The following is a 20,252-nucleotide window of genomic DNA, read 5'->3' on the forward strand; positions in this document are numbered from 1 at the left end:
AAACAAGCGATCAAAATGTTACATTTCCGAATGTCTTTCACAATAAACCTGAGGATACGAACGTGCTTAAAAATCAATAGTGCTAATTTCAAGCAAGTGAGACGTTAAGCAAACCGAAGATAGTCACGTATTCTGCGTTTCCTTTATTATTGCATCATATATTTGAGGCGTTAATGAGCCAGAAACACGGATTGAAGATCTGACAAGCGATTAAAGCTGAAAACGGGGGCTGGGTGCTTACGTCACATCCGGTAACCCAGATATTTTTTTAACGCAGTGTGCAGCGAGCCCACAGCAACAAAAGAGTGTGTGTGAGAGGGATGGGGGTTGTACTGTATTCATGCTGCACTCATTCATTCAGGCTGCTCGGTGTGTGTGTGTGTGTGTGAGAGACTCCAGCATCATGTGACTGCTGCAGCTTTTCCAGAACAGTCACATCACATCACATGCAGCAACTCCAGACACTTATTACAAATATTAAAAAAGCTTTATTGGCATCAGAGAAGGATGACAAACATCAGTATGAAAACACTTTACAAACGCACACACAACACACAAATCCAGCTGGAGCACCCCCCTCCCCCCAGCTCATGAATAGTTCAGTAGATTTGAATAAAATATAAATGGGTTTCTGCCCTTGAAGCATTTGATGAAGAGGAAAAACAGCTTTAGCTTAACTTAGATATATTTTTACATCCTGTGTGGACGCAGCGCACAGCTGCAACAGCTCCTGATCACATATTACTGTTTGACACAGGTCAGGCTTACTGGTGGAAACTGGGTTTGATCTGCTCATAAAGCCAGTATGGCAGAACACTTGATGAATAATCGCCTTGTTTCCTTCAGAGAAAGCCTGAACGGTGGATAAATGGCAGCGTGGATTTGCTGTTTGATGAGCAGATTTCATTCACTATCACACAGCCTCGCTCTGAGCGTGCACTCTGTAACACCAACTGTTCTTTTTAATGTGCTCTGTGAGGGTTTTGTTAACGGACGCTGGTTTATTTGAAGACAGAGCAGAATGCTAACTTGATTTTTCTTGGAGCTTCTTCATCTTCATCAACAGTTTCCAGCTACAACCTGATGTGAACAGCTGATAAACATCAGCTGGATTATGTCTGCATCTCTAAAACAAGAATGTTAGCTATGGCAGAAAGCTTGCTGTAACACAGCGCGTCTCCCTGAGTGGGTCTGATCGTTTCACTCTCACTGTTGCTTCCTTTTATCACTTTTACGGTGCTGATTCTTATCAGGACTCACACTGTGACTCACACTGATGCCGGCCGGCCGAGCTGCAGGTTAAACCACAGTGACAAAGAATAAGACCGAAGCTGCCCCCGCAGATGTCACTGCAGCCTCCGTCTAAGCTGCGACGTCTGCAGAAACCCAAGCGAGTGCAGCAGGGGGCGCTCTACATGCTGAAGACGTTTCCTAGCCGGCGCACCGACAGGTCGATCCTCCCCGACAGCCGCAGCTCCTCCTTCAGGAAGCGCCCCACCTGCTCGGAGTGCAGCACGTCGCAGAACACCCAGATCTCGCCGCGCTCGCGCTGGATGTTGGCGTTACACGACGGCAGGCAGGAAGTTCGCGCCAAGCGGCTCAGAGTTCGCCACACCTGCGGGGAGGAGGAGCAAACTCCACGTAAACAGTGTGACAACATCAAACAGCTGTTTGTATTTTCCGTCTCTGTTGCTGAGCAGACTTATTTCTGTGGGACGTTAAAATGTGACGAGCTGTGGAAACAAGGTGAAGGTCGGACACTCCGATAAGGATCAGCAGACACAGCACGCAGGAAGAAAGCACACGCCGGCGCCGTCCACGCTGGCGCCGTCCACAGGTAACATTAACCAGGAGCAGACTCACAGTCCTCGTGCCCGCTTTAACATTTAAAGCGTGAAGATTGTGGAGGCTTAGAAACTGCATCTCTGATAAAGCACGTCTGACTCACACACTCGTTATTTCATGGCGAGACGTCAGTGGAAAACCTGGAAGCTGCGAATCTTTGGCGTTTTTCTCTGAGAGCCAACAAATTATTAACTTTGACCAGCAAATAAAGTTTTCTTTCTGTGGCTTCGTTCTAATATTTAACGTGTGTGTGACACTCACACCTGGTGATTACCACGAACGGTCCCGATGATTAAATATTCCACAGTCACTGATTATTAAAGCCTGTTTGTGTTTGGTTGTTTTTGTAACGCACTGTTATGGCTGAAGGTGGCAGCGATGCACCTACAAGCTGTCTGAACAGCAAGAATGCGAGAGAAGTACTCGGACTCGTGACGATTTATCAATCGCCGCCGCCGCCAGCATTCGTACGTGTGAGGTTTCCCGTGCGTGCTGTGAACGCAGGTGCAGCAGATGTGATGTCACAGCTGCAGATTCACAGATGTTTCAGACGGACACGCTGCTGGAAGCGACCGCTCCCACTGTAACTTCATCTGCACCCACACACTGCAGCGTTTATTTCTACCATGCAACACCTGAAGTTCAGAGGAAGACTGCAATGAGTCCAGTAGAACACGCAACAACCAATACAGCGAGTGTGAAGTCACGGCGCCGCCATCATTAAAGAAACGTCTCTGAGGAAGAGTCGAGGAGTTCTCGTTACACATCGCCCTGCGCTTCTACTCGAAACCACCTGTAAACACAAACATCAACATCCTGCAGTTCCTCTAACACCCAGCAGGGGCAGCAGTGAGTCAGTCCCCATAGACGCCCATGTTAAAACTTCACAGTGTGTTTCCAGCCTGATAAACAAACTGGTCTCTGTGGATAATTTCCTCCTTCACAACAGCTGTAGAGGTGAGCATGCTTTAATAACAGACCTGTTCTAGTAAGACTTAAACATTTTATTATTTTATGTTAATAATATTATATTATTAAGACAAAACGCCAAAACACAAACTTAACAATGTGGTGTATGCTGTACAGTGCAGCGAGGAATGCTCAGACCTCTACATTGGAGAGACCAAACAGCCACTTCACAAGCGCATGGCACAACACAGAAGAGCCACCTCCACAGGACAAGACTCAGCAGTCCATCTGCATCTTAAGGATAAAGGTCACTCTTTCGAGGATGCCAATGTTCACATTTTGGACAGAGAGGACAGATGGTTTGAAAGAGGAGTGAAAGAAGCATCTATGTCCACTGTGAGCGACCATCTTTGAACAGAGGCGGGGCTTACGACACCAACTCTCTGCCATCTATAATCCAGTTTTGAGATCCTTCCCAGACGCCTTAACGCCCACTCACATCCTGGGCCATCTGACCTCAGGAATTCGCATGATAAGGTGGGGCCAGGTTTCACAATGAACACACCCGAAACTCTGGCTGATTGGGACCCACGCCCAGTTTCCCACCTTGGCTCAGGCGATTAGAGGATCATCAGGGGGTCCTTTTGTCCCTCTGTGGGGGGAAACTCCCACTAGGTTTATATCTGGGACTCTCCACCATTTGACCTTAGAACTGAAGAAGCTTCTCGGATGAGAGGTGAAACGTCTTCAAGCAACTTAAAGAAGTCCAGACGCTTTTCTTTGCAGCTCCTTTGACTACAATGACCTGGATGACTGAGAACCTTCACAGACATATTATATTATTGTTTTGTTTACTTTTATGTTCCCTGCTGCTAAACTAATCTCCCCTTGTGGGACAATAAAGAATTTGAATTGAATTGACTATGTGCACGTTAGCATATGCTACTTCCGGTGTGGAAACTCCTGTGGGGAGCTTTGTTTCCGGTGTCCTATTCGCGCCTGGTTTACGGTCCAAAACAAGTTAAGCAAATGAATGAATCAAGCGGCGATTTACATTTCTATAGATGTCTCGGGCATTTACCCAACATATCTGTAAATGATGTTCATCGACTTGTCGATATTTTCCCCCGCGCCTCAGAGCAAAAGAGAAAATGGATTCAAATGTTATATCTCTCAGCTGTCCCTCGTTTATCGCGGGTGTTATGTTCTACAAATAACCAGCGAGAGGTGAAATCAAGGAGCCGATTTTATTTTTGACGGTGCAAAACGTTTGGTGGACATCGTGGACATACAGCACTGCACTGCAGAGTCACACTGCTAGCATCGATGCAGCGATTCTGGACTGTACAGGAGAGACGGAGGAGATCGTCTGCAGCGATCAGGACGGAGGACACAATGTGACATAAAAAAAAAGCAGCAAACTTGCACTAAAAACTCAGTGAAACAGCGAGGTGAAAGGTGAAGCGCGTTATAGCGAGGGACCGCTGTAATTTTGAAGGTAAGTCACAACATACCCTTCCTACATACTAATGTATAGAAACCGTTACAATCATTCATTTTTTGTGTGGCTTTTTTCACGGTTTGTTAACATGCTGTGTAGGTGTGTACTTGACTAGCTGATATCAACATAACGGGGAAACATCTGGTTTGACTGTTCTTCACCTGTAGTTTGAATGCTGAACATTTGCCTGTTTAGATCATGAGACCAGTCACTACACAGAGATGTGCTTCTGCATGTGGACGATGTGTCTTCTGCTGCAGTGATGCAGTTCTGCTTGTGTTGAGTGATGTAAACAGCTGATGATCTAAACGCTTTAAACGTCAAAATTGATCATTAGATTTTTTATGACACAGCAGCGGTGAGTGTTCCCACCTTCTCTTTGTAACTTAACGCCATCTTTCCGTTTTAGAGTTTTGGACATGATTGTGGAGGATATATCTTTGCAGTAGTGATTGACCGCAAAGTAAAGCTACCGGAAATGTACAACCCCACATCCGGTCTCAAACCAGGAAGTTAGCATTGTCTCGTGCACAGGGTCTATTGGGGGCGTGGCCTCTTTGACTGACAGCTAGCTGTCTGCTAGCTTCACCTGAACTGGGCCTCTGCAATGTGTTTGTTTGCTTAATGACATCATGTGACCAATAACATGGCTGCTGTGAGGTCAGTGCACTGACCCCAGGAAGGCTGGCTGAGTTTTACTCAGAGACATTCTGGGACTTTGAGTGAATGTTACTGAGCGCTGATTAGCAGGTGTGTGCCTGTGCACTCCACCGTCTCACGTCTGGCTCCAGTCTGTGGTTTTTCCTCACTCTTAACATCTTCATCAGCCTTCAAACAAAATTTTAAAACATTGTAAAGCTTCACAGTTTCTACAACATTCCACCGACCTCCTCGATGTCTCTCGCTGCTCCGCAGTTCAGCTCACCGATCACCCATTTGGCCCTCTGGCGGAGGTGGAGCCCGTGGACGGAGACGGCGTGGTGAAACTGTTTGGACAACGACTGCGAGCTCTGCTGCAGGACGCCTCTCTGCGTGAAGACGCTCCACCTGCTCCGCCTGACCTCCGAGCCGGTGCAAAGGGCACCATCTTTGTCCTTGTGTGGCTGCTTCTCAGGTCTGTTGTTAGGAGACACAGGGTGGAGATCACAGTGGGTTTCTGGGTCACCATCTCTGGGTCTCACCTCTGCTGCTGGTGAATCATCCAAACACGTGACGACAGGAGCTGGTCTCGCAGGTCTGATGGGCAGGCGGCAGTCTCCGGTGAGCGTGGGGAACCACGGCGTGAAGGCCGGAGGAGCACGGAGAGGGAACGGCTCCAGGAGCTTCTGCGTAGTCTCCAACAGTGAGCCGAGCTCATCAGCTGATCCAGGCTGATAGTGCAGGACTACATCCCCCATACAGGCGGACGGGGTCAGGGGACCGGCGGCAACACCCTCCTCCTCACCATCATCATCTTCCTCTTTGTGACGTCAGTCCAGGCAGACATGAAGCACGTTTCATTCAGACCGACAGCCCGTTAACGTCATCAAGTGGTGAAAGGATTAACTGTTAAAAATGCTCAGCAGAAACTATACTGCGCATGCTCCAGAGTTCACATTTCTACACACGCTGACAGAAGCATTCACACTACACAGCATCCCGACCGGAAATGTCACATTCAAACAAATCTTTACCGACTCCGTGACTTTTGACGTTTGTGGCTTTAAAGTCAACTCAGGCTCAGCTCGCGCTCAGGTACCAAACTTCCCTCGAGCACCGGGGGCTAATGTTTTTAGCCTCTGCTGCTAGCTCACGTTAGCTACCGGGCTGACCGGCGAGCAGAGTCGGTATTTACCGGCGGGCCTCTCCGAGCTCACAGGTGATGACTCTAGCCCACCTCCACACCTCAGACCCGCGTGCCTCCATCAAGCAGCCGCGAACCACTCCAGGAAGCTAACATGGACGGTGTCGAGCAAATATCGCTCCAACTCTCGCGATATTGATGTAACGCTGATACGGAAGTCATTTTAAGTTGAAAACGTGTCTTTTTTACAGTCGTTGATTTTCATCAAAGTTTGATATCATAAACAGTAACATCTGGAAACATCTGCTCATCATCCACAAAGGCAGAAACATCCAAAGAAGAGCTTCAGGGAGCCCGGAGAAGTTTGTGCTGTGAGCTGCGCAGAGCTCGCAGCATTTCCATGTATCTATTCGCATTTTCCTGCAAACGATGGAGAAACGATGGTTGTTCAGTTGCATAAAAATAGCAAAGAGTGGAAAAAACTTTTTAAACTTTTGCCATAAATTCAAAAATAAATTATCACTATCAAATTTGTCTTTCAGGCTTTTTCTCATTCTTAATTGTAAAACTCGCTCTGCAGAAATCATTTAAAGAAAAGGTTCCTGCTGATTTCTACACTACACATCAACCAGTTCATGATCACCTGATTTCAGAACAGCTGTGATTCACTTTACGTGACATCACTCATACTTGCCGGTGAGCTCCGGTTACCGTTTCCAGCAGTAGATGCAGGTCTGAAGCTACAGGCTGCTCAGCACTGTGATGTTTAGTCTTTCATCAAACACAAATAAAAACATCCTGCAAAGTACAAAGTAGTCTCATTTAACACTTTTAAACATTTCAGATTTCCTTCTGAATCTCTGCCTTAAAATATGTAAATAAAAAATATATACATTTCCTGCCAGCATTCTCTGACTTGACCTTAGAGCACACGTGTCAAACTCCAGGCCTAGGGGGCCGGTGTCCTGCAGGCTTTAGATGTGTCCTTGATCCAACACGGCTGATTTAAATGACTAAGTGACCTCCAGAGGCCTGGTAATGAATCATTTGATTCAGGTGTGTTGGCCCAGGGTGAGACCTAAAACCTGCAGGACACAGACCCTCGAGGGCTGGAGTTGCCCACCCCTGGGCTTAAGTAACAAGCTGAACATGTGTTCTGAGCACGCTCAGAAAACAACAGAACTGGAGCACAAAGTTCGAACCTCCAGGTGAAGCAGGAGAAGAACGAGGTCGACTCACACAGGAAGTTCATCAATAGGACATTTTATTTCATACGTCTGTTGTCTTTATTCAAATTACAGTAATATACTTGCTGAGATGACCACCGGCTGCAGCCCGGACAGCTAAAACTCACAGCTGTACTACTAGAAGCAAACTTAAATCAGTTTTTAAAATTATTTCGCAACAGGGGGGAAAAAAAAAAAAAAAAAAAGCAGGTATGCCAGGAGACGTGTGGTGTTGGCGGTGACGTCAGGTCTGTTTTAGTGCTGTGGTCTTTAAAAAAAGAAAAAAAAAAAGAGAGAGAAAGGAAACAGAAGAGGAAGGAGGAAGCCTGCGTTTGCGTTGTACATGTGGTAAAGGAGCAGAATTATGGCACATTTGGTCCACGTTGGTAGTTTTATTCTCTCGATTTCAAACATGTAAGAAACAAAAAGAAGAACAGATCAGAGTTTACATGTTTCTGCAGCACAGCATTAAAGACAGCATACTGAAAACACGACTGTAGGGGGCGCCCTCTTTAAAATCTGGATTCAGCCAATCGTTTGTCTCTATTCATCATCATCATCATCATTATCAGAAGAAGGATTAGAATGGTCTTTCCATCCAAAATGACTGGGGGGGAGGTGGGGGTGGGTGGAGCTTCGTGGATGATGGACGGGGATGCTTCGGACATTCACAGGAAGTAGTCGGGAGTGCGTCTGGTCACATGGGGCTCACCACGGCGAGGGGCGGGGTCAAACTGAAGGCTGAGGAGACAGAAGAAACCTCGTTAGTGACGACTTCCTTTAAGTCGAGTGAGGTTAGATTAGTTAAACCTTAGCTTCTGTATCCATGGTAACCAAGACAGTCATGTAATTTTAGCAGATGAGACCTAGACTCAGACTGTACATAAAAGATGGTCAGAGTGATGTAAAGCCTTGACCTGGCGTTTTAAAATCAGATGATAAGGAGCGAGCCGTGGAGCTGCTTGTCTGTCACAATGAAGCCCCGCCCCTAAGCCCTCCCCCTTTATGGATGTTTCAACTGTAACAGGACCAAAACTTCCAGAATAACTACATTTTATTCAGACCAAAAACTCATCAGGTGAGTTTACTGAGCTCAGCTCATGTCAACCTTCAGGAGTCGCCCCCTGCTGGCAGCTGTCAGTGTGTCCCTGAATGAAACTGAATGTGTGCTCTGATGTTTCTGACTCGTTACGCAGAAGCAGTCTGAGTATTCATGCTAAACTTATTATATGAAAGAAGAGAAACATTAAAAGGAATCTGGGGATTCGTGATGTTTAGTGTCCAACCCTCAGGGTCCCCACACGGCTCCGTGTGTTTTACATGGATGTATTCATATTTAACCTCAGCACCGTTCGGCCTCTCATATGATGTGAACGCATTCTTCGTACTTACAAAGAATATTTCAGAGTGTCGTCCAGTTCCATGATGGCCGCCTGGTTTCCACAGCGGTAGCAGTAGTTTGGAGCACTGAAGATGGTCACCACGTTCTTGTCATGGCCCCAGTTGTAGCCCTGCAGGAACAAACATGTCAGTTAGACTGGGACACCTCTGATCAACAGGGGGCGCTACTGAGCTGAACGAGCAGGGCTCCATGGGCTCAAGAACAAGTTTCATTTCTTTGTTTTTGACGTTTCACCGCTGCGGTCGTGAAATGTTTTTGAGTGAGAATCAGCCAGTCTTTAACCGACCAATCAGCACAGAGTAGCAGAGATATTTTACTCTGAAGGACGAAATAGTCTGTGAGAAGAAGAAAAAAGGACTACAAAGTTATATTTCACTTCAGACACATGAAATTGTCAAGTTAACCGTGAACTGAATGGCGTGCTAACATCAACAGGAACGGCTCTCGCAGATCAGTTCAGGAAAACTGACGAGAACTTTGTCATTTTAACATTTCCAGTGAGAATAACGGTCAAACCAGCTCGATCTGTGGGCGCGGCGCGTCCTCAGCCGCCTGTGATCGGAGCTTTCCTTCAGCTGCAGATGAAGTTCGTGCAGCTGCTTGGCGAATCTTCTGAACAGTGAACTGAACCTCCGTGGGAGTGAAACTGGGACACCAGGGAGGAGATGAGGAGCCTGCTCCAACTTCATGTTGTTGCCATGGAAACCAGAGGATTTTTTATAGGACCCTTCAGTCCACTGGCTGTGTGAACACGTGTGCCAGGTTTAACATAAAAATAACAGGACATGTGAGCGCCGGTCTGTGGGCTCATCACGACAAACCTGCAGCAGCGTGGGTTTCTGAAGCTCATCATCATGACATCAGAGGACAAACAGGTCACCTGACCAGGATAACGAGGTCACCTGACCCAAAATAAAGTGTTTTGTTTTTTTCCTTCTAATCTGAATCATCTCTGCATATAAACAGGCTGCTAACAGGTTGGATTTCCTTCTTTTACGCAGCCAGATTTGTTTTTTTTAAAGCGAACCCCCGAGGAGATTTTCTACAAACAAATATTCATACTCATTCTTTGGTTAAACAGCACAATATTTTCACATAAAAGTGACACCGTGCTGTGAAAAAGTGTCCAAAATACCTCCATGACCAGCTGATGGGCGCGAGACACCAGAGTGAGTCCGTTGGCATGATTGAAGGTTTCAGAGATGTCCTGACCGAAGGTGTAGCCGGCACCTCGGGGAGAGATCCCCCACCCGCCGCGGTCATCGGGGTCCGACCACAGCAGGTCACACATCGGGCCCTGAAACAGAAGCCAACAGCTCAGGTAAACTGCACAGTTCAGAATCCTAAATATAAACCTGATAAATGACGCTTAGAGTTTAAACTAGAAGCACAGATCGTAACTGCACTGTACGCACAAACTCATGATGGACACCAGATGTTATTGAAGGTTTGACTGGTGTTGCAGAGCTTTGCAGAGCACTGATTGTTTTTAATAAACTGCTCTCCTGTTCTTGCTTTGGTGACAATTTTGTACATAAAGCAGTAAAATTACTACGTGTGAACAGATGAGTTGTGTCTGTAGTTTTTAATGACACAATCAGGTCTAAGCCTCGGCTCTGGCTCCTCTGCAGCTCACGAATGAGTGTCAGCATCGAGCCGGCCGACGCGTTTGTTCTGCCCATTTATCACCACAAACTGCTGTGGTGCCAAACATGGATCAGTGTGAAAATAAAAGCTCCACAGAGGCCGTCTCTCAAACAACCGACGGGCTTTTGTTTAAAAAGTATTTCTGTTTCCATCCCTGACAATCTGAAAGCTGACCTGTGTGTGTGTGTGTGTGTGTGTGTGTGTGTGTGTGTGTGTGTGTGTACCTCATGTGGAACTTCTTGCAGGCGGTCCAGAGCTCGTATGTGATCCAGAGTGTCTATGGAAGGAGACAAGCCTCCGTGGAGACAGAAGATCTGAAACAAAGAACAACAAAACCTGCAGTTAAATAATTAATGAACAGATTCACCAACAAACAGTTAAAAACATCTTTATTCAGCTTCAAACTCAGGCGGGAGTGTGTGGACGCTCAAATATTCACTCATGAAGAAAGAAAAACCCAAATAAAACTGACAGGATGTGGCTGAAAAATAGGGTAAATGTTTAAGAGGCGGACAGACCGCAGACACGAGAAACAGGCGATTAAAAATAATAAGAATCATGATCTATACTGACCGTTTTTAATGTCAGATTCATGCTTAAGAAAAAGATTTGCCAAAAACAATATGATCACCATTCTTTCATGTGTTCAGGTTTCTTTAATCAGCTACAGTTCACAGCAGATCTCTGCACTCATCTTTTATTCTAGTCTATCAAAAAGCACGACGTGAGGAGATTTATCATCTATGGAACAATCATGAAGTCATTTAAATAGAGTCGTTTCTCCCGTTTCTACTCTCAGCTAAAAACATGCCAGCATCACCAGCAGGGGGCAGTGATGCAGCTACAAAACGTTTTCCAACCAACAAACAAAAACAAGTGTGTGCAAGTAACCATCTGTGGGTTATGATAATAAACACAATGTCATACCTGAAAAAAGGAGCACTGATTTAACCTTACACGCAGGGATGGGATACGAGAACCGGTTCTTATGGTAGAAGAACCGGTTATTGGAATTCTAGTAGTCTACGTGCTTGGAATTGTTAGTCTGCCTGCCTATAGATCCTTGCACACTTGGCTACGATCAGCTGATTTCAGTTTGCGTGTTGGAGGAGGAAAGTAGTGGCGCCGTCTCCAGCGTGGACGCAATGATAATATGGAGACTCCTCCAGGACAGAAGCGCCTGCATCATACTGTTAACACACGCTCTTTAACAGCATGCTAATGTTAAGCTAGCCAAGAGCCCAGAGTGACGCTAAAGCTGAGTGAATCCCAACACCACACCGCGCTGCGATAAAGTGACCAGCCAGGCTGAGGTAGAATCACCATGGCAACCACTTTACAGTCTCTCTGCTGGTTTCAGCTCTGCTCATACCTAAACACTAAGAACGATCGCGTGTCCTCATCAGCACAGGGATCTGTGTCGGTGTATGCAGCTGTAGCCTCAGGTTTATAATGTTAAACAGTAACTGACTCAGTGTCAGGGTTCATACGCCTATTTCAGGGTCAAATTCAAGCACTTTTTAAGCACTTTCAAGGTCACTTTTCAAGCTTTTCCAGCACATCCCCCCCACCGCCCAACACAAAGAACACATGTTTCAATTCGCATCACGTCAGTAAGACCATGTGAAAATGAAAACAAATCATCCTGGGTGAACTTAAACACCTTTGTTCCCCTTTTGTTGAGACATATAAAAACGCACCAAACAAAAATACTGCAAAAGGAAACGGTCGCCTTATACACATCGTGTAAACTCAAAATGCACATTTCACTTAAAAATTAAGATGTGAAAATGTGAACAAATCAACTTGTTAGAGATGTTCTAAAATAAACAACAACAACAACAAAAACCCCACAAAAAGAAACCAATGAGTCTTCTCATCAGATATTGATGCTTCTTTCCTGTGTGACAAAAAATAGGAGACAGATGTTTGTTTGTTTTTTAAGTTAATTCCCAATAAAACTTTTTTGCTAACTACGTTGCTGTCTGTATTATTGCTGAAATCCTGAACGATCACCTTTAAAGTGTTTGTGCTAATAACATCATGTCAGACAGGCACGGAGAACAGCACTGACTGGGAGGCTTTGAACACATCACATAGTTCAATTCAACATATAAGACTTTAAGAAAGCACAAGCATCTACTTAAAATCTATTGAATTTATCATCTGTGATATTATGTACAATTCCGATGTACTTTGTTCATCTGCCTTAGATAAACAGGCAGCCTCAAACTATGAAATATTCATATACAAACACACATAACTGTGTGTACTGTGTGAGTGGCTGATTGTGCTCCACAGGCCTCAGTGTGAGCTTGAAGACATTTATAATGTTTAAGTAGTTTAAAGTGTCGGTGCTGATACACAGTTTGAATGAAAGCCGGGGAACTTTGGTAGCACAGAAACTAACATTTTTACTTGACTATGAGTATTGACCCAACACCGATCACAACAAACAGGAAACACCTCCAACGTGCACAAATAACTGACCACACAACATGAAATTAATCTGCATGAACTGATATGCTGCTCAGTGACGGTGGCCACTCTCAAAGCAGAGCCAATGAGAATCAATAAGAGAATTCATAAGGAATCAAATCGATAAGTAATATTAATAATGGAATCTGAATAACTAAATTCTTATTGATTCCCATTCTAACTGCAGGTCTGATCAGATGAAAACGTCACAGTGAAACTGGGCGTGGCGCGTCCTACCTGTCCGTCGACCAGCGCGGTGAGCGGCAGGTAGTCGAACAGGTCTGTGAAGTACTTCCACACGTTAGCGTTGCCGTACTTCCTCAGGCACTCGTCGTAGAAGCCGTAGACCTGTGTGATCTGCCGAGACTCGTGGTTCCCTCGCAGGATGGTGATTCGCTCCTGGAAACGAACCTGAACAACAATTTAAAAATACATAATAACGTTAAAGACGATCTAAAGCCGAGTCAGACCCCCAGAGAGCAGCATGCTGACTCAGCTACATGTTTAATGACTCTTCTGTCAGACTTCATGATGTAAAATAGAAACGATTAGCTAAAGGAAGCCGTCACGCTGTGATACCGAGACGGGAAAGAAGAAGCACTCAGACCAAAGTGTGACTCTGCTGGCAGCCTCTAGAACAGAAACAGGACCACCGCTCCCCACCGGGGGAGGAGTCTGACGGCAGGACGAGACATACCGGAAGAACCTTCGAGACAGGAAGCTAGCTGGATGGCATTAACTATACTTTCAAAATAAAAGCAAAGAGGTTGTAAACTACTAAAGCAGCAGCGCTGTTCTCTCAAACAGGTTAAAAAAAAAATTATAACAACCAGGTAAACATGTGTGAAACATGCAAGTACAACAATAACCACAGTGATGCAATTTTCTAAATAAAGTTTCTTTGCATCATTTTTATTTGTCTGTGTATCATTTTAACTACAATACACTAAACTTTAAGAATAAATAACTTTGTCTGAAGGGCCGATCACGCCTGGTTGTTCCTGTGAACAACCATGTTTCTGTAAACTCGAAGCTCACAGCCTGTGAATCCTGCAACAAACCTGATATCTAACCAGAATCACACGTCAGAGTCCAGGTCTGACACGTGTTGTGGTTAGAAAACAAAAAGGTCATTAAAGTCTGTCAGTTTCCTTGAGATTTACACGCTGCAGCTGTACTGTGAACACAATCAGAGTCAAACTAGTTCACATCATTTTCACATCATGTGGTTGCTTCTGTTCAGACCACATTTATCCCCCGACTGCTCCTCTGTGTGCAGCAGAAACATTGGCCATCTCCTCAGTCAGCTGATTTCCCCTCACATGCCACCACTTCATGTTTTTATAAAACGTGTTTATGATGCTCTAAAACTTTACAGAACCATCAGTCCTCAGATTAAACGTCTGCTCAGCTGAGCTGATGTTGATCTGTTTGTTTGAAGCTCAGAAGCTCTGCTGATGATTTTTGGAAGCTTTCAGACTGACGGAGCAAACAAGTTCAGTCGGCTTCTTATCAGAACAAACAAACAGTCTGTCAGCCTGTGGCCACCGAGAGGGCCGCTGTGATCCTAACAGGAAGTAAACTCAGAAAACATCAGAGCGCACATGTGAACGCCACACAGAAACACAGAGGTTTACCTTTAACGTGACGAGCAGCGTGACCGTCTCCACAGAGTAGTAGCCTCTGTCGACGTAGTCCCCCATGAACAGGTAGTTGGTGTCGGGAGACTTTCCTCCGATCTTAAAGAGCTCCATCAGGTCGTGGAACTGACCGTGGACATCGCCGCACACCGTCACCGGGCATCGCACCTGAGGGGACAAACACAGAGTCACATGGTCAGCGCCACAGAAACTGAAGCTCATTCGTTTTGTTTTTTTACACCAAGCCAAAAGGAAGCCAGCGGGGTTTTTTATCTTCCTGCTCTAACATCCGCTCCAAGGCCTGAGTTTAGATAAAAGCACAAATATAGTTGTTAGATACTGGCTCCGATGACTGATGATCAAATAGGATCCAACTGTTGGGTCATTAAATAAATTACATTTCTATTAGGATACAAAACTGAAGGAAAAGTCGGGGATTTTCTTTAACCCTGAACAACCTGCTTTTATGTTGACATGACTCATGTTTGTGTCTGCAGCAGAGGAACGTCAATATTTAGGCTGATAACAAATGAACACACATGTGCGTGCGTGCGTGCGCACACACACACACACACACACACACACACACACACGGAGCTGAGCCACAGTACGTGAATATTTAATGCTGGGTTTTATTTGGGATGCACTGACCTGATCTTTGAATCAGAAATTTGATCTCAACTCAAAAGGTTGAACTGGGTATCCATGACAACAGGCTGATATATTCTAGTCAGTTCTAGTTTTTACTGTTTGTTAGCCTTTTGGACACAAAAACATCAAACCTGCAGGAATCAGATCGGCTAGAAAGACGATGAAAATGATAATCGGTGTAACACTGTTCGACCTTCACCTGACTCACCTGTGCTCACTAATTACCAGGAATGTGTGCGACTCATCAATTAGATGTTTAACAGCTGCTGCACTCGACAGTTACATAACTACTCTGTGGTTAAACTGAGCAGCATTTCATTAATCTACAACCACAGTTTCCTGTAAAGCTAGCACAGTTTATCGGTGGGCCAATATCAGCGTCAGTATATAATCATGTCAATAAGAAACAAAAAAGATGTTAGAGACATCCATTTGTTTTGTTTCTGAAAGAAAAAAAAAAAAACATTCACAGCTGATCTGTTGGAATATCACTAAATATCCACACTGCTGTTAAAACTCCTGCATGTGTTTCCTGGCACACTAAGATAAAACCACGGGACCAAGGCACCCACATCATGCACATGATGGCTGCAGGTGCTAGCACTGCTAACGTTAGCCTCACCGTGCTGAGTACACTGGCATGTTTGTGCAACATCACACTGAGCGCACCAATTACTGCCAAGGCACAACACCGAGTGAAGTAACGTTTCAACAACCTGCGAGGGAAACGTCTTCATGTCACCTGTAGCAGCATCAAGCTCTCTTCATGATAAGCTCACTGGATCATAACTGGTCTTATCAGACACTCTGGTTCAGATCCAGCTTCCTTTTAGAGGAGGTTTCACTGAAAGCTGCCGACACCTCGGCACACCTGATGTCGTCAGGCAGCTTTCACTGTCGTTTCTCTCGACTGTGTTTTTCTTCAGGTCATTTCTCCAAACGTCAAAGGGATCAGTTTTACCTCTTCACCATCAATCAGCCCTTTCATGTGTTCACACACAGTAAATGTAACTTTCACTCGTTCCTTTTAGCACACCTGAGTCTCAAAGAACCCCCTACTTCAGAACGTCAGCATTTGCTTACTTCAGGGTTTAAAGAGGTTCTAAGCTGCTGACAGAAATCCTCATTTTTGTTATTGTTTACAAATAATAAAAAAATGAAGGCACCAAAAAATGTTTAAGAACTGCATTAAAATAAAAGAAATCTGATCCGATCTGGCAACTGCTCTGTTGACAGGAAGTCAATATGATCAATTAAAGTTCTTTAAGGCCGAACACACAGGAGGAACAGTTTCCTCAAATCACTTCCACCTTCCTCACTGCAGGTGAATCAGTAACAAGCAGCTGACAGGAGCGGCTGGAAATAGGACGTTCACCGACGGCTGAATGTTTGGATCAGTTTTGTGCTTTTGAGGGAAAACCGTTTCCATAAAAACATGGCGGTGGGCATGTGTGCGAGCCCACGCCTCAGCTGTAGGCCGTGTAAACAGGGTGTGAGATTGCTCAAACACCCCACAGGGAACAAACCGCACACTGAAATCTGTTCCTCAAATCTTTTCCACACTTTGATACAAATGAAAGAAAGAATTTGGACAAACAGGAACCTTTCTTCACCTGTGCCCTGCAGAAACACCATCAGCGGGTGGAGAGCTCATTTAAAAACAGGCTGGTGCTCACCTACACGTGCTGATACCTGGGACCTGGAAACTGTCCATCATTTCACAGCGTGTTTCTTCATGCTGCTTTTATGGGTTTTTGTAAGAGCAGCCTGGAGGTGTTTATGAGGAGGAAGGAGCCTGTCACAGTTTACAACTCCACTATCTAGAAGGCTCCCTGGGCTGGACCTACTTCAAATATTGTCAAAGGTAGAGTCCTAGTACCGTGGCTCTGTGAGCAGTGCAGCTCAGGTTAACACAGAACTACGGATGCATGTAAAATGTTAACCTGAGCTCCGCTCCACCCGAGTCACAGAGCCACATCTTCACTCTGAAACACATAAAGGTGGTGGTCAGAGGGCCCGGTGGCGCCAGTGTCCGGCAGCCTCACCTCTGTCAGTGCGCCCCAGGGTGGCTGTGGCTACAATGTAGCTGCCATCACCAGTGTGTGAATGTGTGCGTGAATGGGTGGATGACTGGATATGTAAAGCGCTTTGGGGTCCTTAGGGACTAGTAAAGCGCTATATAAATACAGGCCATTTACCATTTATAAAGGACCGATGACCCATAAACGGCTGACTTGGATTAGAATCTAATCGTTTGATATCAGCTCTGGTTTTATCTTCTGCTTTTCTTTTTCCTCGTGACTTTCATATTTTCCATGAATAATCAATAATGAGTTCGGAAAACTCACCTCCTGAACGTTGGACTCCTTGGTCAGGATCTCCTTGGCCTGTAGAGGAAACAGATTTAATGAGTGTCTTTGGGGGTTTTTTCTAAAGGACTCACAGCTCAGACAGTGGGGGGGGATCATGTGACGAGCTGACAGGAGGTGAAATCAAACTCAGCTCCTACATGCCCAGAGTCACACACACGACTGTTTTTGGTTTGTTTGTTTTTTCCTTCTTAAGATTTCAGGCCCACGTGACCTCAGAGGACACTGTGCTGTTTGGAAACCTGCTCTCCTCAGCCCCACAGCTCTTTTAAATTAGTGAGAAAATAAAGTTGATCTTATTTTAGAGTTTTAACCATCAATCACTCAGCAGCTAAACTTCCCTCCTTCACATCAGAATTCACAGGATACACAGGCTACAGCTGGGACTGCCTCATTTTTGACCAGCTAAACACGTCACACACATGTGACATTTAAGCTGTCATTTTTTAAAATTCTCTTACTGATAAAGTATTATTAATTTATTTTACTGGAAACAGCTAACCGGGCAAAATGCTAAATATCTTTTTTATGCTGTACCAACAGCGTCCTCCAACCAGAACCCTTCAGAACAGCAGGTTATAGTTCCCTCTATTCGAAATAACGCCATCTTTGTTAGTCAAAATGTCAGAAATATCCAAACCTTACACAGCCCTTTGTTAGGCACAGTAAACTCATCAACACTGAGTCATCAGCTACACGTGGACTCGCTGTGTGAGGCTCATTTAGAGCAGGAAAAACTTGCTGCAATGAATCATGCAACAGCTTCAATATGTGGAAATATAAAATCAATAACCTTTAAAAATGTACCCACCTAAGGAAAAAGTCCATAAACATGTTGCTGGTTTTTATTCAAATTTACTGCAAACAGCAATGTGTAGGAAGAGCAAAAGAAAGACTTATCAGTACTTTTTACATCACTTCAGCTCCACTCATAGCTGAAAGATGACAGCATGTACCTACAACAGGCCAAACCTCATTCATCTCATGAATGTTGCTGTTATTAACTGTAATAAGAGCCCCCTTCAGTAATTGATTAGTTCATATGAAGTCAGCTGGCAGAACCTGGCTGCGCTCAAACCTCCTCACCCACCTGACCAATACCACCTGCATACTTTCATTCCCCCTCAGATTACTGCAATAATCTCCTAATGGAGATCAATCAGATATGAGCCAGTCTGTGCCATGTTCATCATACCTCCATTATATTCTTCTGTCCTTCAAATTTCACGCCATGTTTATCCAGTTTTTACTTTGAGACTTTCATCTTTTTATTATACTGAAAATCTAAGAAGACAAAACGGGGACACCAGAACCTGTACTATAAGTCTCTTTATTTATTTATTTTTAACATCTAAACCATCTCCGACTCTGCTGATTAGCTAGAAACAAATAAATGACTGATTAGTACAGACGGTTTCAGCCCTCATTTAGATGTTAAATGGCACCAACAATGGATTCCTCTTCATGCAGAGAGCATAATAAATCAGGTTACAGACATTTTACGCTCTGCTGTCTCGGACGTGGATTTTCAGTTTGATGGGTATTTTCTCTGAACATCGCTGCTCATTTAGTCAACGCACACTTCTAAAAGTACGCAACGAAGAATATTTCGGGTTTAATCGCTTCGACAGAGGACGAGAGCCGCCACACGGCTGAACAAACGGCTCATCTTTAATGGTGCAACCAACCTGCCGTTTATGCAATCAAATGGTTGATCAATACATTAAGGGCGCGGTACTAATCGATCAATCGCGACACACATTAACAGATGATTCGCCTTAAGAGAGAATTAAGAATAAAGCCCCCTACAGTGAATGGCTGAATCAGGCTGAATCCCGGCCTGTGCGCAAAAGACAGCGCAGGTAATAACCGGGCAGTAAAATGGGCTGCGTCTATTTCTTGGCACTGGGCTAGAGATGCGATTTTTCGGCCCGTGTGTAATGAGTCGACGATAGTCGGACAACAGTTCACAGTGGGGATTATTTAATAGAAATACACACATATATATCACACCTGAAAGGGAATTCTGACTCAGAATGCGTAGGAAAATTGGGCGCAAACAGCCGCCTCGTCGCTCCTTCATTCCGGAAATTAGCCGGAGCCACTTTCGCAACACAGGCCGCGCTGGGCTGAGCCAGGCCTGCCGGGAAATCATGTCAAAAACTTTGGAACTTACCTTCTCACAGAGCGTCCGGACTTGGTTTTCCGATAGCTGCTTGCACTCGTTTAGCTGTTCGATCCATTGGTCTAACTCTTTAGTGAAGGATTTGTCTTCCATGACAGCCGCGGTAGCTCGCTAAGCTAGCTGTGTTAGCTACCTGAAGAAACAAGCGGGCCTGTGTCTCTACGCTAGCTGCTAATTTAGCCTTTAGCTCTTCGTATTGTTAACCCACCGGACCGGTTGGAAAAAAATCACCGCAACAGTTTAAAACAACGACCTGTTTAATCAACTTCTATCATGATAAATGACCGATGTTAAGATACCAACGTTAAAAACACGGGTCTATCGGCCGGGGGAGTGAAAAGGATCAAAAGTCCCCGATGCGGCAGAGCGTAGCGGCAGAATACTGCGGCGTCGCAGCGGCTAGCCGATTTGCTAAAGGAGCTAGCCACAATAACATCCGGGGATTTAACCAGCGTGTGGACTCAGCACAGCAGTGACACCGTGTGGACAGACCTTGAATTACGGCGCGAATGCGCGCCACAACACTACTAGTACTACTAACACAGTACAAGTACAGAACTACTGCTGCTACACTACTACATTACTGCTGCTACAGCTTCATTACTGCTACTTTCAC

At 45.0% G+C, this 20,252-nt stretch overlaps 2 protein-coding genes across 2 annotated transcripts; both read right to left on the reverse strand.

Moving 5' to 3' along the window:
• Positions 1-502: 502 nt before the first annotated feature.
• shld3 (shieldin complex subunit 3) lies at positions 503-6,166 on the reverse strand. Its single transcript, XM_085366934.1, has 2 exons — positions 5,143-6,166; positions 503-1,615 (listed from the first exon to the last, which is right to left on the reverse strand). Exons 1-2 carry the CDS (start codon positions 5,650-5,652, stop codon positions 1,412-1,414), a joined length of 714 nt encoding a protein of 237 aa, XP_085223060.1. The 5' UTR covers positions 5,653-6,166; the 3' UTR covers positions 503-1,411.
• Positions 6,167-7,290: 1,124 nt separating this feature from the next.
• On the reverse strand, positions 7,291-20,040 carry LOC146621898 (serine/threonine-protein phosphatase 2A catalytic subunit beta isoform). Its single transcript, XM_085367624.1, has 8 exons — positions 19,628-20,040; positions 17,431-17,469; positions 14,429-14,599; positions 13,029-13,202; positions 10,538-10,627; positions 9,802-9,963; positions 8,657-8,775; positions 7,291-8,005 (listed from the first exon to the last, which is right to left on the reverse strand). Exons 1-8 carry the CDS (start codon positions 19,727-19,729, stop codon positions 7,933-7,935), a joined length of 930 nt encoding a protein of 309 aa, XP_085223750.1. The 5' UTR covers positions 19,730-20,040; the 3' UTR covers positions 7,291-7,932.
• Between the last annotated feature and the right edge of the window lie 212 nt (positions 20,041-20,252).

Source organism: Diplotaxodon limnothrissa, linkage group LG12, assembly GCF_057381915.1.
Source record: "Diplotaxodon limnothrissa isolate DT_005_m linkage group LG12, D_limnothrissa_male_GT1.1, whole genome shotgun sequence".
NCBI classification, from domain to species: Eukaryota; Metazoa; Chordata; class Actinopteri; order Cichliformes; family Cichlidae; genus Diplotaxodon; species Diplotaxodon limnothrissa.